The sequence below is a fragment of the Nycticebus coucang genome, chromosome 12 (genome assembly GCF_027406575.1).
Source record: "Nycticebus coucang isolate mNycCou1 chromosome 12, mNycCou1.pri, whole genome shotgun sequence".
Taxonomy (NCBI): Eukaryota; Metazoa; Chordata; class Mammalia; order Primates; family Lorisidae; genus Nycticebus; species Nycticebus coucang.
Window position 1 is genome coordinate 97,413,292 of NC_069791.1, and position 18,465 is coordinate 97,431,756.

Genomic DNA, 18,465 nt, shown 5'->3' on the forward strand with positions numbered 1-18,465 from the left:
CCTTAGACTGTTCTAATACCTCTTGCTGCTGCCTGAGATGTCTGCCCAAGCTGCCCGTGTGGCGGTTGGAGCAGTGTCCCTAGGACATCCTTCAGGAGGGGCTGCCCAGGCCTGCGGCTGACAGTGGGCTCCATGGGCCTGCCTTGGGCAGACTTGCTGGCTCCAGGCTGGGCCCTCTGAGGCCTGTCTGTCCCTCAGCAGACACAGGGCCCCCTGTTTCCCGGGGCCCAAACACGGTCTCTCTGTTCGCACCTGGGCCAGCTGCCCCCCAGGCAGGCCGCAGGGGCTCCACACAGACCAGCACTTGTGCCCACCCGCCAGCCCCTTGGCCTGAGCTGCCATGTCCCTGCTGGCCCCCCCACCCTACAGGGAGGCCACTGTAGGCTCCAGGCAGGGGAAGGGAGGGCCTCCTGCACTGAGCACAGTCTTCCAGCAGGGCCACTGGCTGGGTGGCTGTCCTGCTCACTCAGTTCAAACTGCCCCATCCCATTGCAGCCAGGTCCTCCAAGGGTCCTGGACCAAAGATGATAATCCAGTTTCACTTGCAGTGACCAAGCTGCAGGGTCCCAGGGCGGGGCTCTAGCCCAATCCCCCACAATGGCTGCTGAGGTCAGAGGTGTAGGGTTGGGGGTAGAGTGTTATACTGAGGGGAGGGAGGTGCCTCAATCAGGACCCAGGGAAGTAGGACAGACACATGAGGGTTGTGGGGGGTGCCTAGGAGGAAGAAGTGTGTATACACACTTCACTGGTCCTGGCCAGCTTGGAGGTGTGTGTGTGCATGGGCTCTGGAGGGGAGAGACAAGGGTAAGGCTGCCCCTCCCCCTAGGACACTGCTGACCCCCAGCCTACTGACCTCCAAAGCCTCGGCTGAGGGTGGTGTCCAGGTGTCGGCACCTGCCAACAGCACAGCCTCAGGCTGTGTCCTGTGTGACAAGGGTCCTGATGGAAATGGCCAGGCTGAGGGGCATGTGGGGGACTGGGTGGGTGCCTGTGTGAAGAGGAGCAGGGGAGAGCAGGGCAGGGCCAGGGGCTTCCTGGGCATCTCCCTAAGGGGCTGAGACTGCAGGGTCTTGGGACACAGGTGGGCAGAGCCTATAAGCCCCCAGCGTGGGAAGACAGCACAGATCCTGCCTGCCTGGTCCTTCCTCTCCATGCTCCCATGGAGGTAGCACTGAACTGGGGTGGAAGCACAGGGAGAGGCTTTACTCAGAGTAGCGGGGGTCTCCTTTATTTCATTTCATTTTTTTTTTTTTGAGACAGAGCCCGGAGCTGTCACCCTGGGTAGGGTGCTGTGGTGTCACAGCTCATAGCAAACTCCAACTCCGGGGAGTAAGCAATTCTCTTGCCTCAGCCTCCCAAGTAGCTGGGACTACAGGCGCCCGCCACAATGCCCGGCTAGTTTTTGGTTGTAGTTGTCATTGCTGTTTGGCAGGCCTGGGCTGGATTCGAACCCGCCAGCTCTGGTGTATGTGGCTGGCGCCTCAGCCGCTTGAGCTACAGGCGCCAAGCCAGTCTCCTTTATTTCATGCTGCATGTCTGGACGATTCCGGCAATGGCCACTCCCGTGACCTGAAGTAACCCTCTAGGTCCTGGAGGCTGAGAGGGGGGAAGTAAGGACCAATCCTCTTCCGGGCCCACCACTTGCCCTCAGCAGCGTGTCTCCCCCAGGGGCGGCTGAACTTGTATCTGTAGTGCTCTCCTCGGACCCACCTGCAGGGGGGCAGCATGTCAGTCTGGAGAGCCACCCCCTCAGGCCCTCTAAGCGTTTGTGGGCCACCCACAGGTGGGGGGGTCACCCACAGGAGCCCTAGCAGTGCCTGATGGGCCCTGGGCAGGTCCATAGCAGGCTGAGCACGCCATGCAGGAGGCTCCCTGCAGAGTCAGGGCCTGAACTCGGATGGGCTTTGGGAAAGGAGATCCCTCAGGGGCCACACCTCCAATTGTCCACCCCAGGAGGGGCCAAAAAGGCTGGTCATGAGGCCTCAGGTGACCCCTGTTCTGCAAGTTGGGCAGGTGCAGCATCTGTATGCTGGCAGATCCTGGCACAAGGGACCAAGAGGGGCCAGCAGGGGTTGGAGCCCACGGGGTGGGAGGCGGTTGAGTAGGCCAGGCCTGTAGTCCATGGGGGCAACCTTAGGGCTCTGCTGTGAGACGTTGTGGTGCTGGGGGCCTTTCTGGTGGGGGACTCTATCCCAGCCCTGTGTGCTTCCCTGATGGACCTTTCGTGGCCCAACAACCCCTCCTTCCCCCTCCCATCCAGAGCCCTAACTGGGCCTGCTGAGGACCTGGGATTTTCTCAGGGTGGGACGCAGTCCTCTCTGTCTAGTCGGGGGTCACCCGGCTGCTGCCCCCCAGTTTTGCAGGAGCTGGAAGCTGATTGTCCCCTCAGGGCAGATCCACTGGAGCAGGTGGGTGAAGACAATCAGGCCAGGGGTCAGGACCCAGAGTCTCCCTGTGCCGACTGACAACAGAGGTTTGGACATAAAACAGACATGTAGGCTTCCAGATATGCATGCAGCTGCATTCCTGGGGCTGTGTGGAGGCCCAGGGCTATGCCCCTGATGCCAGGTTGCACTGCTGCTGGGCGCCGTGCCCCTCGGGAAGGGATGGGGTGGAGATGAGGGTGGTAGCTGGACCTGAGTGAACACCCCTCCCTCTTAGAAGAGCTGAGAATGAGAAAGCAGAGCCCTTGGGTTGGGGGGGGGGTGCCTAGGCCCCTTGAGAAAGGGAGGACAGATAGCCCCCAGTGGAGCTGGAGGGCCGGTCACACGGCTGGGTGGGCTCTCTGCTCACTGTCCACTGCCCTGAGGTCGTTGGGCTCTTTCCTTGGCCCCTGGGCTGTGTGGAGGAGCAGCAGCCAATGTGGAGGCACAGCCAGATCACAGAGACAGTGTGATCCCGGCACAATCTACTGGGCTTTCTGGGGCAGCAAGGACCCCTCCCAGCCTTTTCTCCCCAGACTGGGGCCTCAGCCTTGCCACATTCAAAGGGAGGGGCCTCCCACAGTGGGCTACACACTCACACTCTTGGACAGTATATGTTCACAACCAAGGGGCTGTGGTCCCCGGGTGGCCGGAAGGAGATGGCAGGAGCTGGAACTGCAGTTTGGAAAGAGCAGAGCCTTCTGTGCTGACAGGTCACTGGGAAAAGGGGGTTTGGCTCCCAGGGAGGGCCGTGATGCTGTCCCCAAGGGGTTCCGGACAGTGATTAAAATAGGAGCTTTTTCAGCACATTTAAAACTGGATTCTACTGGGAACATCTTGCAAGAGTATATATAGTAGGCGATTCCAGCCAGGCCTGACAGGGACACATCCATTGTCTAGACATAGTGCACCCATTTCTCCCAGGCCCCAGCCCACTTTTCCTTAGCCCCTGCAATGCTCATCTGCTTTGCTTTTGTTACTTTGTTTTATAAGTAGACTCTTGCAGGGTGCTGTTCTCCCCAGCGCCATCTTCTGTGGGTCCAGTCTCTCCAGGAAGTGCGTATCAATGCTTCCTTCCTTGTCAGTGACTGCAGTGTTCCTGGTGCAAATGCACCCAGCGTGTTTAGTCATTCACCTGCTGAAGGACACTTGGGCTGTGTCCAGAGCTGGGCTGTTAAAGCTACAAACATTTGTGCACAGGTTTTTGCATGAACGCAGGTTTTCATCTCTGTGGGTTAAATGTCCATGAGTGCACTTGCTGGGTCACATATCAGCTACCGGTTGCTTTTTAGACATTGCCAGATTGTCTTCCAGAGTGTCTGTACCATTTTACCTCCCCTCCACCCCCAGCAACATGTGAGCAATCTCATTTCTTGGCATCTTTGCCAGCATTTGGTAGTTTTTACGAATTTTTTCTTGGCCATTCTGACAGGGGTGTAGCGATCTCATGGCATCTCTCTAATGGCTAACAAATGTCTTTCAGGTGCTTCTCTGCCACGTGTCTCTCTTCTTTGGTGAAACGCCTCTTCACAGCTAGTGCCCATCTTTCTAGTTAGATTGTTTTATTGTTGAGTTTTGAAAATTCTTTATATATCCTAGGTTTTAGTCCTATGTCAGATATATGCTTTGCAAATATTTTTTCCCAGTCACAGCTTTTTAAAAAATCCTTTTGACAGGGTCTTTTACGGAGCAGATTTTAATTTCGATGAAGTCCAATTTACCAAATTTTTCTTTTATGGATCATCCTTTTATTATCAAGTCTTTGCCTACCCTTACATCTCAAAGATTTTCTCCTATGGGCTTACTGCTTTATTATGTTTTACACTGAGGTCCATAATCCATTTTGAGTTAGTCTGTATAAGGTGTGAAACTGGGTTGAAGGGTTTTTGGTCTTCCCTTTGGATGTCCAACTCCTGTAGCATCACTTGTTAAGAACCGTCTTTTGCTTGCTTTTACACTCTTGTTAAAATTAGCTGGGCGTATCTGGGTAAGTATACTGTGGGTTCTGTTTTGTCCCATCCGTCTGTGTGTCTAACCCTCTGCCAGTGCCATACTGTATTGATTACTGACTGGTTTCTCCACATTATTATTTTTCAAAATGGTTTTAGCTATTCTATTTCCTTTATTTTTCCATATAAAATTTGAAATAACTTGTCCTTACCTATAAAAGGGATTTTGACAGGAATTGGATTAAATCTGTATATATATTTGGAGGGTCTTAACTGGGCCTGGTGGAATGTGCCTGCCTATACTCCTGGACACTTGGGAGGCTGAGATGGTAGGATCACTTGAGCTTAGGAGTTGGAGGCTGCAGTGAGCTACAGTGATGTCACTGCACTTCAGCTGGGGCAACAGAGTGAGACTCTGTCTCAAAAAACTTTTTCTTTTGGAGGGAGTATGTCCATGTGTTCACTGATAGTACATAGAAATCCAATCAAAATACTGGATCTGGTCTAGCAATTGTCCCCAACACAGGCTAATAATACATTTGCATGAATAATTCTGTGCAAGCATTACTAATATGCCTAATATATTAAGATAATTAATGGCATATGTTCACTTGTCATGGACCATGAATACTTATTAGTCATTATTGTTGCTATTATAATGCCCTGTGTAAAGCTCTGGCAAGGCTCTGACTGTACTGAGCATTTTGCTTTCTTGCAGGGACAGAATGAGAACATGAGATGCAAGTCTGGGTGCCCATCTCCACACCAGCTGCCTAAATGGGTTCTCGGAGTTCCTTTTACCTCATGAATAAAGAGGGTAGAATACAGTATTTATATAGGTATAACTAAATGTATTACAAAAAAATGCAGTAATTTAAATTATGATTCTAGCAGGAGGAAAGAAATATAAAAAAGAAGAAATGCATTTAAAAAATGCCTTGGTCAGGTAGATCTGAAAAACAAAAAATATAATTGAATTTTGAAGGCTGATCTTGTATCTTCTCTTCTGACTTCACTGAACTCACTTATTAATTATGGAATTTTTTTGAGTGGATTCCTTGGGATTTTCTATATAGAAAATCATGTCCAAGTAACAGCTTCCTTGCATCTGGGCACTGTGAGTCTGGGGAGATAGGACTCCAGGCATCTCTGGCTGGTGGGATCTGCCTATCATCACCCCTGAGAGGATACAGGGAGTCAGCGAGAGACTTCTGGACCCCAAGAGGAGGACTAAAACAGTGGAAAACCAGCAAGTGGTCGCGTGTGTTCAATCCGTCTAAACCCGCCCGCAACTGTAAGTTCAGTAGCAGCGAGACTGCAAACCAGAAAGGCCTTACCTGTGATCTGTTTTGGTGTCTTTGGACTTGGCACTCAGCTGAACTGCCTTGGGGAGAGCCTGAGCGGGAGTGCGGACAACTTTGGCCTTTGTCTAGGGCCCCAGTCTGAGCCGCTGAGCCAGACGGAGCTAATGGTGTTTGGCTCTGGGTCACAGGCAGCCATTGTGAGCGATCTGCCCCGGCAAGCTCCGCCCTCAGGGTCGCAGAGCTGGAATCGGGTGGGAGCTGGTAACCCAGCGACCAAGTAGCCTAAGGGCGGGGTCTGAGCCGCCTTGCAGCCCTAACCCTCGAGGGCAGAGGGAGACCAGTTTTGGCACACAGGGTAAGTGGATAGCCACTTCAGCAGTGATTCCAGCGATAAGCACTTCCCTGGGAAAGCTTCTGCTCAGCAAGTGAACAAGCGCAAAGTGCCTTTTAAGTGGGCTGAAGAGAGATTTAGGGTGTCTACCTGCTGGGGTTTGAGAAACTGGCAGCCTCCAGTCGTATCAGAACTGTGATTAACATCTCATACCCCAGAAGACTATGTGTTGCCCAGACAATATTCAATAACATATACATACTGCTTTGTTTTTGGTTGTGTTTTTTTTTTTTTGGTTTGGTTTTTTTTGTTTATTTTGATGTTGTGGATTGTTGTTTTGTTTTTTAAGTTCAACCTTTTCCATACAGATCCTTTCTCTTTCTCAATTTTTCTAGTTTAATTATAATTTCCCATTGCTGCCTATTTCAATAATTAGAACTTCATTTTTGTTAGTGTTTCTACCGCTATTATTTGGTTTTTCCAGCCAATTTTATCCCGTAAAGTTTTCTGTTTGCTTGTTTTGGTTTGATTTATAGCATTTTTGTCTTTCCTGTCTACTTGGTGGAGGTGGGGTACTGTGTCTGATCAGGTTAGCAAAGAGCTGCTGACCTCAAGGGAACCACCCAACTGGGCACCCCCAGAAGGTGGTTTTTTTTTTTTTAAGGTTGTATCAAAGTACCCTACTGTACACCTATATTGCTCTGTCTCCCTCTTTCTGTGCCTCTCTTCTTTTTGTCAATATTCCTTTTACCCACCCCCCTCCTTTCTCTATTTTTCTTTTTTTTTTCTTATCACTCGGTCCTCCTTTCTTTCATCCCTTTTTTGCTCTTCAACCTTCTCACCCTTCTGGTCCTGTAACCCTTAGTCCACAGGCACGAGAACTTAAAGAGCAAGAGGAAGTGAAAGGAAAATTAGGGCAAGGAAACAGATAAAAGAAATCACTCATGAGGAAGAATCAGCAGAAAACTCCAGGCAACATGAAGAACCAGTCCAGAACAACCCCGCCAAGGGACCAGGAGGTAGCTACTGCAGAGGATTCCACCTATACAGAAATGTTAGGAATGACAGAAAGGGAATTTAGAATACACATGTTGAAAACAATGAAAGAAATGATGGAAACAATGAAGGAAACTGCTAATAAAGTGGAAAATAACCAAAAGGAAATTCAAAAACAGAATCAAATAAGAGATGAACGATATGAAGAATATAAAAAGGATATAGCAGAGCTGAAGGAAATGAAACAGTCAATCAGGGAACGTAAAGATGCAATGGAAAGTATCAGCAACAGGTTAGACCATGCAGAAGAAAGAATTTCAGAGGTAGAAGACAAAGTTTTTGAGATAACTCAGATAGTAAAAGAGGCAGAAAAGAAGAGAGAGAAAGCAGAACGTTCACTGTCAGAATTATGGGACTTTATGAAGCGTTCCAACATACGAGTTATAGGAATTCCAGAAGGGGAAGAAGAATGCCCCAGAGGAATGGAAGCCATACTAGAGAATATTATAAAAGAAAATTTCCCAAATATCACCAAAGAGTCTGACACACTGCTTTCAGAGGGCTATCGGACCCCAGGCCGCCTCAACTCTAACCGAGCTTCTCCAAGACACATTGTGATGAACCTGTCCAAAGTCAAGACAAAAGAAAAGATTCTGCAAGCTGCCAGGAGCAAGCGCCAGTTGACCTACAGGGGCAAATCCATCAGAGTGACCGCAGACTTCTCTAATGAAACTTTCCAAGCAAGAAGACAATGGTCATCTACCTTTAATCTACTTAAACAGAACAATTTCCGGCCCAGAATTCTGTACCCTGCTAAGCTAAGCTTCAAAATTGACGGAGAAATCAAATTATTTACGGATATACAAACATTGAGGAAATTCGCCACAACAAGACCAGCTCTACAGGAAATACTTCAACCTGTTCTGCACACTGACCACCACAATGGATCAGCAGCAAAGTAAGAACTCAGAAATCAAAGGACAGAACCTAACCTCCACACTGATGCAAAAGATAAAACTAAGCAATGGACTCTCACCAAATAAGACGAATAGAATACTACCACACTTATCAATTATCTCAATAAATGTTAATGGCTTGAATTCCCAACTGAAGAGACATAGATCGGATGACTGGATTAAAAAACACAAGCCATCCATTTGCTGTCTGCAAGAAACACACCTGGCTTCAAAAGACAAATTAAAGCTCCGAGTCAAGGGTTGGAAGACAATTTTTCAGGCAAATGGAATTCAGAAGAAAAGAGGAGTTGCAATCTTATTTTCAGATACATGTGGATTTAAAGCAACTAAAGTCAAAAAAGACAAAGATGGTCACTTTATATTGGTCAAAGGAAAAATACAACAAGAAGACATTTCAATTCTAAATATCTATGCACCCAATTTAAATGCTCCCAGATTCTTGAAACAGACCTTACTCAGTCTGAGCAATATGATATCTGATAATACCATAATAACAGGGGACCTTAACACTCCTCTTACAGAGCTGGACAGATCCTCTAAACAGAAATTAAACAAGGATATAAGATATTTAAATGAGACCCTAGAACAACTGTGCTTGATAGACGCATATAGAACACTCCATCCCAAAGATAAAGAATATACATTCTTCTCATCACCCCATGGAACATTCTCCAAAATTGATCATATCCTGGGACACAAAACAAATATCAACAGAATCAAAAGAATTGAAATTTTACCTTGTATCTTTTCAGACCATAAGGCACTAAAGGTGGAACTCAACTCTAACAAAAATGCTCAAGCCCACCCAAAGGCATGGAAATTAAACAATCTTCTGTTGAATAACACATGGGTGAAGGAAGAAATAAAACAGGAAATCATTAACTTCCTTAAGCATAACAACAATGAAGACACAAGCTACCAAAACCTGTGGGATACTGCAAAAGCAGTTTTGAGAGGAAAATTCATCGCTTTAGATGCCTACATTTGAAAAACAGAAAGAGAGCACATCAACAATCTCACAAGAGATCTTATGGAATTGGAAAAAGAAGAACAATCTAAGCCTAAACTCAGTAGAAGAAAAGAAATATCCAAAATCAAATCAGAGATCAATGAAATTGAAAACAAAAGAATCATTCAGAAAATTAATGAAACAAGGAGTTGGTTTTTTGAAAAAATAAATAAAATAGATAAACCATTGGCCAGACTAACGAGGAATAGAAAAGTAAAATCTCTAGTAACCTCAATCAGAAACGATAAAGGGGAAATAACAACTGATCCCACAGAGATACAAGAGATCATCTCTGAATACTACCAGAAACTCTATGCCCGGAAATTTGACAATGTGAAAGAAATGGATCAATATTTGGAATCACTAGACTCAGCCAGGAAGAAATAGAGCTCCTGAACAGACCAATTTCAAGCACTGAGATCAAAGAAACAATAAAAAATCTTCCAAACAAAAAATGCCCTGGTCCAGATGGCTTCACTTCAGAATTCTATCAAATTTTCAAGGAAGAGCTTATTCCTGTACTGCAGAAATTATTCCAAAAAATTGAGGAAGAAGGAATCCTCCCCAACACATTCTATGAAGCAAACATCACCCTGATACCAAAACCAGGAAAAGACTCAAACAAAAAGGAGAATTTCAGACCAATCTCACTCATGAATATAGACGCAAAAATTCTCAACAAAATCCTAGCCAATAGATTACAGCTTATCATCAAAAAAGTCATTCATCATGATCAAGTAGGCTTCATCCCAGGGATGCAAGGCTGGTTTAACATACGCAAGTCTATAAACGTTATCCACCATATTAACAGAGGCAAAAATAAAGATCACATGATCCTCTCAATAGATGCAGAAAAAGCATTTGATAAAATCCAGCATCCTTTTCTAATTAGAACACTGAAGAGTATAGGCATAGGTGGCACATTTCTAAAACTGATTGAAGCTATCTATGACAAACCCACAGCCAATATTTTACTGAATGGAGTAAAACTGAAAGCTTTTCCTCTTAGAACTGGAACCAGACAAGGTTGTCCTCTGTCACCTTTACTATTCAACGTAGTGCTGGAAGTTCTAGCCAATACAATTAGGCAAGACAAGGAAATAAAGGGAATCCAAATGGGAGCAGAGGAGGTCAAACTCTCCCTCTTTGCTGACGACATGATCTTATACTTAGAGAACCCCAAAGACTCAACCACAAGACTCCTAGAAGTCATCAAAAAATACAGTAATGTTTCAGGATATAAAATCAATGTCCACAAGTCAGTAGCCTTTGTGTACACCAATAACAGTCAAGATGAGAAGCTAATTAAGGACACAACTCCCTTCACCATAGTTTCAAAGAAAATGAAATACCTAGGAGTATACCTAACGAAGGAGGTGAAGGACCTCTATAAAGAAAACTATGAAATCCTCAGAAAGGAAATAGCAGAGGATATTAACAAATGGAAGAACATACCATGCTCATGGATGGGAAGAATCAACATTGTTAAAATGTCTATATTTCCCAAAGCAATCTACCTATTCAATGCCATTCCTATCAAAATACCAACATCGTACTTTCAAGATTTGGAAAAAATGATTCTGCGTTTTGTATGGAACCGGAAAAAAACCCCATATAGCTAAGGCAGTTCTCTGCAACAAAAATAAAGCTGGGGGCATCAGCATACCAGATTTTAGTCTGTACTACAAAGCCATAGTGCTCAAGACAGCATGGTACTGGCACAAAAACAGAGACATAGACACTTGGAATCGAATTGAAAACCAAGAAATGAAACTAACATTTTACAACCACCTAATCTTTGATAAACCAAACAAGAACATACCTTGGGGGAAAGACTCCCTATTCAATAAATGGTGTTGGGAGAATTGGATGTCTACATGTAAAAGACTGAAACTGGACCCGCACCTTTCCCCACTCACAAAAATTGATTCAAGATGGATAAAGGACTTAAATTTAAGGCATGAAACAATAAAAATCCTCCAAGAAACCATAGGAAAAACACTGGAAGATATTGGCCTGGGGAAAGACTTCATGAAGAAGACTGCCATGGCAATTGAACAACAACAAAAATAAACAAATGGGACTTCATGAAACTGAAAAGCTTCTGTACAGCTAAGGAGACAATAACCAAAGCAAAGAGACAACCTACATAATGGGAAAGGATATTTGCATATTTTCAATCAGACAAAAGCTTGATAACTAGGATCTATAGAGAACTCAAATTAATCCACATGAAAAAAGCCAACAATCCCTTATATCAATGGGCAAGAGACATGAATAGAACTTTCTCTAAAGACGACAGACGAATGGCTAACAAACACATGAAAAAATGTTCATCATCTCTATATATTAGAGAAATGCAAATCAAAACAACCCTGAGATATCATCTAACCCCAGTGAGAATGGCCCACATCAGAAAATCTCAAAGCTGCAGATGCTGGCATGGATGTGGAGAGAAGGGAACACTTTTACACTGCTGGTGGGACTGCAAACTAGTACAACCTTTTTGGAAGGAAGTATGGAGAAACCTCAAAGCACTCAAGCTAGACCTCCCATTTGATCCTGCAATCCCATTACTGGGCATCTACCCAGAAGGAAAGAAATCCTTTTATCATAAGGACACTTGTACTAGACTGTTTATTGCAGCTCAATTTACAATCGCCAAAATGTGGAAACAGCCTAAATGCCCACCAACCCAGGAATGGATTAACAAGCTGTGGTATATGTATACCATGGAATACTATTCAGCCATTAAAAAAAATGGAGACTTTACATCCTTCGTATTAACCTGGATGGACGTGGAAGACATTATTCTTAGTAAAGCATCACAAGAATGGAGAAGCATGAATCCTATGTACTCAATTTTGATATGAGGACAATTAATGACAATTATGGTTATGGGGGGGGAACAGAAAGAGGGAAGGAGGGAGGTGGGTGGGGCCTTGGTGTGTGTCACACTTTATGGGGGCAAGACATGATTGCAAGAGGGACTTTACCTAACAATTGCAATCAGTGTAACCTGGCTTATTGTACCCTCAATGAATCCCCAACAATAAAAAAAAAAAAATAATCATACAAGACAGAATAGTTAGAACTCAAAAAAAAAAAAAAAGAAAATCATGTCATCTGCAAATGGGCACAATTCTATTAGTTTTATTTCTCCCCTTATGATCTGTAAGCCTTTAATTTCCTTTCCTTGCCTTATTGCCAGTACTTCCAGTACTAAGAGTGGTTCGAGCAGACATCTTTTTCCTGCTGCTGATCTTATGGGGGAAGCATTCACTTTCTCCAGTGAGTATGATGCTGGCTTCAGGGCTTTTGCAGATACTTTTTATCAAGCTGAGGAAGTTCTTCTCTTTTCCTACTTTTCAAAGAGTTTTTGTCATGAAAATTCTTAAATTTGTCAAATGCTTCTTCCACAACAATTGATATGATCATATGAATTTTCTTTTTTATTTGGTCAATATGGTGGATCACAGTGACTGAGTTTCAAATACTGAACCATCCCTCATCCCTGGAATAAACTGTATGTGGTCATGATATATAATTCTTTTTTTACATATATTCTGAATTCTACAGGGTGGCCATGAAGTTCATGCACAATTTAAAATAGTGTGCAATTTAAAATTGCACACAAATATTATGGCCACCCTCTATTTACTAATGTTTTGTTAAAAAATTTGTGTCTACATTCATAAGGGATATTGGTTTGCAATTTCCTTTTGTAGTATATTTGTGTGGCTTTGGTATCAGAGAAACACTAGCTTCATAATAGAAACTGAGACATTTTCTCTTCTATTTTCTGGAAAAGACTATGTAAAATAGATGTTAATTCCTCTTCTTCTTCTTCCTCCTTTTTTTTTTTTGAGACAGAATCTCACTTTGTTGCCCTTGGTAGAGTGCTGTGGCATCATAGCTTACAGCCACCTCAAATTCTTGGGCTTCAGTGATTTTTTTGCCTCAGTCTCCCAAGTAGCTGGGACTACAGGAGCCTGTCACAATTTTTTTTTTTTTTGAGATACAGTCTTATTTTGTCACCCTTGTAGAGTGCTGTGGTGTCACAGCTCACAGCAACCTCAAACTCTTGGGCTTAAGCAATTCTCTTGCCTCAGTTTCCGGAGTAGCTGGGACTACAGGTGCCCACCACAATGCCTGGCTATTTTTAGAGATGAAGACTTGCTCTTGCTCAGGCTGGTCTCAAACCTGTGAGCTCAGGCAATCCACCTGCCTCGGCCTCCCAAGTGCTAGGATTATAGGCGTGAACTACTGTGCCTGACCTAATGTTAATTCTTCTTTAATCATAGAATTCCTGAGTGCATGAAGGCCTAGAGATTTCTTTTTGGAAGTTTTAAATTACAAATTCAATTTCTTGACTCCTTATAGGGCTATTCAAACTGCCTATTTCATGCTAGGTGAGTTTTGGTAGTTTGTTTTTTTTGAGAAACTGGTCTATTTCCTCTAAGTTGTAAAATTTATATGTGTACATTTGTTCATAGTATTCTCTTATTATTGTTTATTTTTTTTTTATGACTGCAGGGTCTGTAGTGATGTCTCCTTTTTCATTTCTGCTACTGGCAATTTTATCTTTGTCATTCTTATTAAAGGTTTGCTGATTTTATTGGTCTTTCAAAGAACTACCTCTTTGTTTCATTGATTTTCATCTATGTTTTTGTTTTTAATGTTATTTTCTACTCTCTATTATTTTCTTCCTGGTCCTTGTTCTGGGTTTTTCTCTTCTTTTTCTAGTTATTGATGTAATCTTGAGATTAGATTATTAATAAGAGACAGAGTCTCACTCTTCATGCTGGCCTAGAACTCTTGGGCTCTAGTAATCCTCCCACCTCCAGCCTCCCTAATAGCTGGGACTATCGGTGTCTGTCAGTGCATCTGGCTGAGGTTAGATTATTGATTTGAGATCTTCCTACTTTTCTAATGTAAGCATTTAGTGCCTTCCCTTTTTCCATTACTTTAACTGTATCCCATAAATTTTGATGTATTATACTTTTCATTTCATTTGGTTCAATGGGTGGCATATTCTATAAATGTCAGTTAGGTTCTTTTGGTTGATGCATTGTTGTGTTCAATATTGTTGCTGATTTTCCATCCAGTTATTTTATCAATTATTGAAAAGGGTGTTAAAATATCCAACTATAGTTGTGGATATATCTATTTCTCTTTTTAGTTCTGACTTTTCTTCATATATTTTGGAGCTCTGTGCTTAGTGTACACACTTAGGGTTGCTATGTCTACCTGGTGGACCAATCCTTTTATCAATATGTAATGTCTTTGCCTCTGATAATTTTCTATTCACTGAAGTCTACTTTATCTGATATTAATACATTCACTCCTGCTTTCTTTCTTTTTTTTGAGACAGTCTCACTATGTCACCCTCAGTAAAGTGCGGTGGCATCACAACTCAGGGCAACCTCAAACTCTTGGGCTTAAGTGATTCTCTTGCCTTGGCCTCCCAAGTAGCTGAGACTACAGGTGTCCTCCACAATACCCGGCTACGTTTGGTTCTTTTAAAAATATTTTATTTGTTTGCTGAGACTATATTTTAAAAATTTGTGTTGTGTTCATAATTGCTTACTGAAGCACTTTTACAATGGCTGCTTTAAAATCTTTGTGAGATAACTCTAATGTCTCTGCCATCTTGGTGGTGTTATCTATTATTGTCTTTTTTTTTTTTTTTTTGTGGTTTTTGGCCAGGGCTGGGTTTGAACCCGCCACCTCCGGCATATGGGACCGGCGCCCTACTCACTGAGCCACAGGTGCCGCCCATCTATTATTGTCTTTTGAAAGTTCAGTTTGATATCTTCCTGATTCTTCATGTGACAAGTCATTTTTTAATTAAAAACGGAATATTTTAGGTATTGTGTTATGAGTATCTTTATCTTACTTAAACCCTCTGTTTTTGGTGGCTCCTTCTGATGCCATGCTGGTAGAGGAAGGTGGGGTACCTCCTTGCTACTGCTGGGGGGACAGCACTGAGGTTGACACATAGGTGAGTATTCCTTGCGACTGCTGGGTAGGGTGAAAGTTCTGCCTCAGTACTAGGCGTCCTGACTTTCCCCTAGGTGTCATTTAGTACCTACCACTCTAGGGAGAGCAGGAAGAGCACCTCAGTACTGCTGAGTCTGGGTAGAAGTCGCTCACATAGTCTCCACAGACACTATATAAGGGGGCTCATTATTGCCCACAAGGATGAAAATCTCATCTTTCTAGTCAGCCTCCTTTGACTGCACCCAGTTAGGGGCGGGCACCTCCTTATAGCCTGTTCAGAGTTGAATCCAGGCTCCCCACCTGATGTTGCTGGTGTGGTGGGCCACAGTTTTTTCTGTGGCTTTTGGCTAGAGTAGAGTGATCATTTTCTGTAAGTTTCTTATCTTGCTAGGCTGCTCCTTTCTGGTCCTTTAACCAGAGAGAGAAGGCTTTTGTTGGGGGCATTTTTGGTCTACATTTACTGGCATCACCAAGTTGCCATCCTCCTTATCTCCAAGTCTAGGAAGTGAAGCAGAAATAAAATCCAGAAATTCACCCCACTTGATATTGCTGCTTGGGTTTTGAGTCTTCTACTGGTGAACCTTCCTCTCTCTACCTCTCAGAGTCTTCCTATGTTTGTTTTATATGTCATATTCAGCATTGTTAGTTGTACTTAGTGGGAGGAACAGGGATAAGCATTTATTTCATCTTCCCAGATGTGGAAGTCTTTTTGTTTTGTTTTTTGTTTTTGAGACAGAGTCTCACTTTTGAGACAAAGTCTCTGCCCTTGGTAGAGTGCCGTGACATCACCGCTCATAGCAACCTCCAACTCTTGGGCTTAAGTAATTCTCTTGTCTCAGATGCCAAAGTAGCTGGGACTACAGGTGATGCCACAATGCCCAGCTATTTTTTGTTGCAGTTGTCATTGCTGTTTAGCAGGCCTGGGCTGGGTTTGAACCTGCCAGCCTCAGTGTATGTGGCTGGCACTGTAACCACTGTGCTACAGGCACCAAGTCAGATGTGGAAGTCTTAATTCATCCACTTTAAAAAGTGAACTATGGATGAACTAAATACAGGCCCATGGTCAGGCCACAGATAGTCCATAGCCAGGTCCATGGTTAGGTCATGATCAGTTCACACACTGTCATGATGCAGCCTGTTTCAGTTGTAATACAAAATATGCATAACGAAGACATGGCAGAGGAACATGTGCTCTGTGGCAACTTTAAATATTTCAGATGTTTTAAATGTTTCCCTGAAATATAATTCATTACCAGTTCACATAAAAGATTAACTGATTTTCACGTCTCAATTTTCATGATACCCATTCATTTTAGGTAAGATTTTGGCATCCACGACACGCACCTGAAACTGCTCAGACATAATTATTTCTCTGAGCACCTCCTGGCTGAGGCTGTGCTCTGGGCCTGCAACTGCAAAACTTCCTCCAAGCCAGCTCCAGGAGCCCCAGATGCTGAGAAGGCTGCAGTCTGGGCTGAGTGCTGGCATGGGGGCTCTGGAGTCACCTGCACAGACTCCTGCAGGGGGATGAGGGCATTTCAACACTAAGATAGGGGCCTGGCTAAGTCTTACAAGTAAATTCTCACCTGGGACAGCCAAGCCAGAGGACAGTAACAGAGGAAACCCATGTTGAACCTGGAAGGATGAGCTGGCTGGTCCCTGGCTCACCGGGGGAAGAATGTGTGCCTCAGGTGATTGTACAGTCCAGCCATTCTTTGCCCACCTCCAGGTTTGCTGGTGGGCACATGGCAGGGAGGTCACCTGGGGCTTTGTGCTATTTAACAGAAAGGCGGCTCTGGCTGAATGGGTACCAGGAGGAAGGGGTGACCTGAAGCCTGGCCTATGCAGAGGGAAGCCCCCTCCCCATACCCCTGGGGAAGGGCTCTGGGCGCATCACTGGTGAGACTTGGGGTGCAGCTGCTCCACTGCCTCTGTAGACCCTCAGCCCCTCCCCATCCTGCCTGCCAGCTCTGAGGCCTGCAGACAGCTGAGAGCGACTCCAGGGTGCAGCTGTCCTGGCTTCTAGCAAGGCTTCCTGGAGGGAGAGCCAGGAGTTGTGTGTTCTGTCAGAGCCAAGGCTGACAGGGTAGCATAGGGGAGGGGAACAAGCTGGCTGTTAGTTCCACTCTGTCTTAGACCTCCAGGTCACTGCTAAATTCTAAGCCATGCCGGGGGCAGGTGAAACAAATGTTCAGAGTGCCCACCCCCAGGTCTGCAAAGGATGCTACCTGGGGGGAATCCATTCACCCATGCCCATCCCACCATGCCCCTGACCCCACTTCCATCCCCACCATGCACTCATTGTCCCCAAATCTCCCTCTAAAACCCCTCCCCAGGCCCTCAGTGGAAGGCAGGCCAGAATCCTGCACCCCTCCTGAGAGGGGATTCTCCAGAGTCACTTCCCCATTGTCCCACAGGGTCTTTACCATACAGTCTCCAAGAACCCTTGCTCTCCTCTCCTGAACCCCAGACCCCAGCAAGGAGTCTGGATTGGGGATGTCAGCCACACACTCCTCCTCAGCTGCCTACCATCTGGCTTCCATGAGTCTCTGAGCCCACATGGCTGCCTCCTTGGGAGGGCTCTGCCTGGGATAGGCCAGACCACACGGCCCTGTCTACCACACTGGCCATGACCACTCCATGGGGTCTGCAGGCATCCATCCAGCCCAGTTCTCTGCGACCCTCACCGTGTCCTTCTGGCCTCTCCATGAGGTCCCCTGTCCGCGGATCCTGCAGACCAGGTGCAGAGAGAGCATGTGGAACACACTTCAACAAAGGCATGTACCGCTAGCCCTGGAACTTTAGCCAGGGGCTCCACAGTAGCTGTTCTGGCCTCTGCTTACTTGGCTGTGGCAGGTTTGGATGGAGGTCACAGGAGGCAAGGGTTGGGCCAGCCTTGCTCAGAGGCTACCACTGGCCATGAGGATGGGCAACGCTGAGGGCCTGAGCAGAGCCTGGCTTTGAGGAAGGTGCTGAGGAAGGGCTCCCACTCTGGGAGGCAGTCCTACCTGGGGGGGTCTCTGCCGGAGAAGGGGTTGATTGCCAGCAAGGATAGGGCCTTGGGGTCATTGGCCAGGAGCTTGCCAGCCAGGTGGATGATCCACTCGTTGTGCTCGTAGGTCTGGGGAGGAGAAGATGGGTGTGGAGATAGCCATGTCAGGCTGTGTCCTCTGCCTGCACTGGCCAGCCAGTCACTTGTGCTGTCAGTTTATCCTCCTGGCCTCTGGGAGCTTTGACTTTAGGGTGTGTGTGTGTCCAGCTTTCCTGGAGGGGGCTCTCCTGGGGTCCACATCTCTGGGGGCTCTGTGTCTATGGATCAATCTCCTGCCTAGGTGCCAGCTACTTGGGAGCAGGCTCATCTTGGTTCCTTCACAGCTAAGATGGGATGGGTGAGGTCACCCTGAAGGGCTGGTGGGTAAGACTAGACAGCAAGTTCTGCTCCTGCATGCCTGTCTATCACAGTCCTAGGGATT

The 18,465-nt window shown here is 45.5% G+C and overlaps 1 protein-coding gene across 1 annotated transcript in view; it reads right to left on the reverse strand.

Moving 5' to 3' along the window:
• Positions 1 to 338: 338 nt before the first annotated feature.
• The window catches only part of LOC128562040 (lipase maturation factor 1-like), a 95,543-nt gene continuing 77,416 nt past the window's right edge, over positions 339 to 18,465 (reverse strand). The window contains exons 9-10 of the mRNA XM_053556646.1: positions 18,001 to 18,113; positions 339 to 1,710 (exon numbers count right to left, since the gene is read on the reverse strand). Of these exons, the coding sequence (XP_053412621.1) occupies positions 1,524 to 1,710; positions 18,001 to 18,113 (300 nt within the window). The 3' untranslated portion in view covers positions 339 to 1,523. The remainder of the gene's footprint in view (positions 1,711 to 18,000; positions 18,114 to 18,465) is intronic.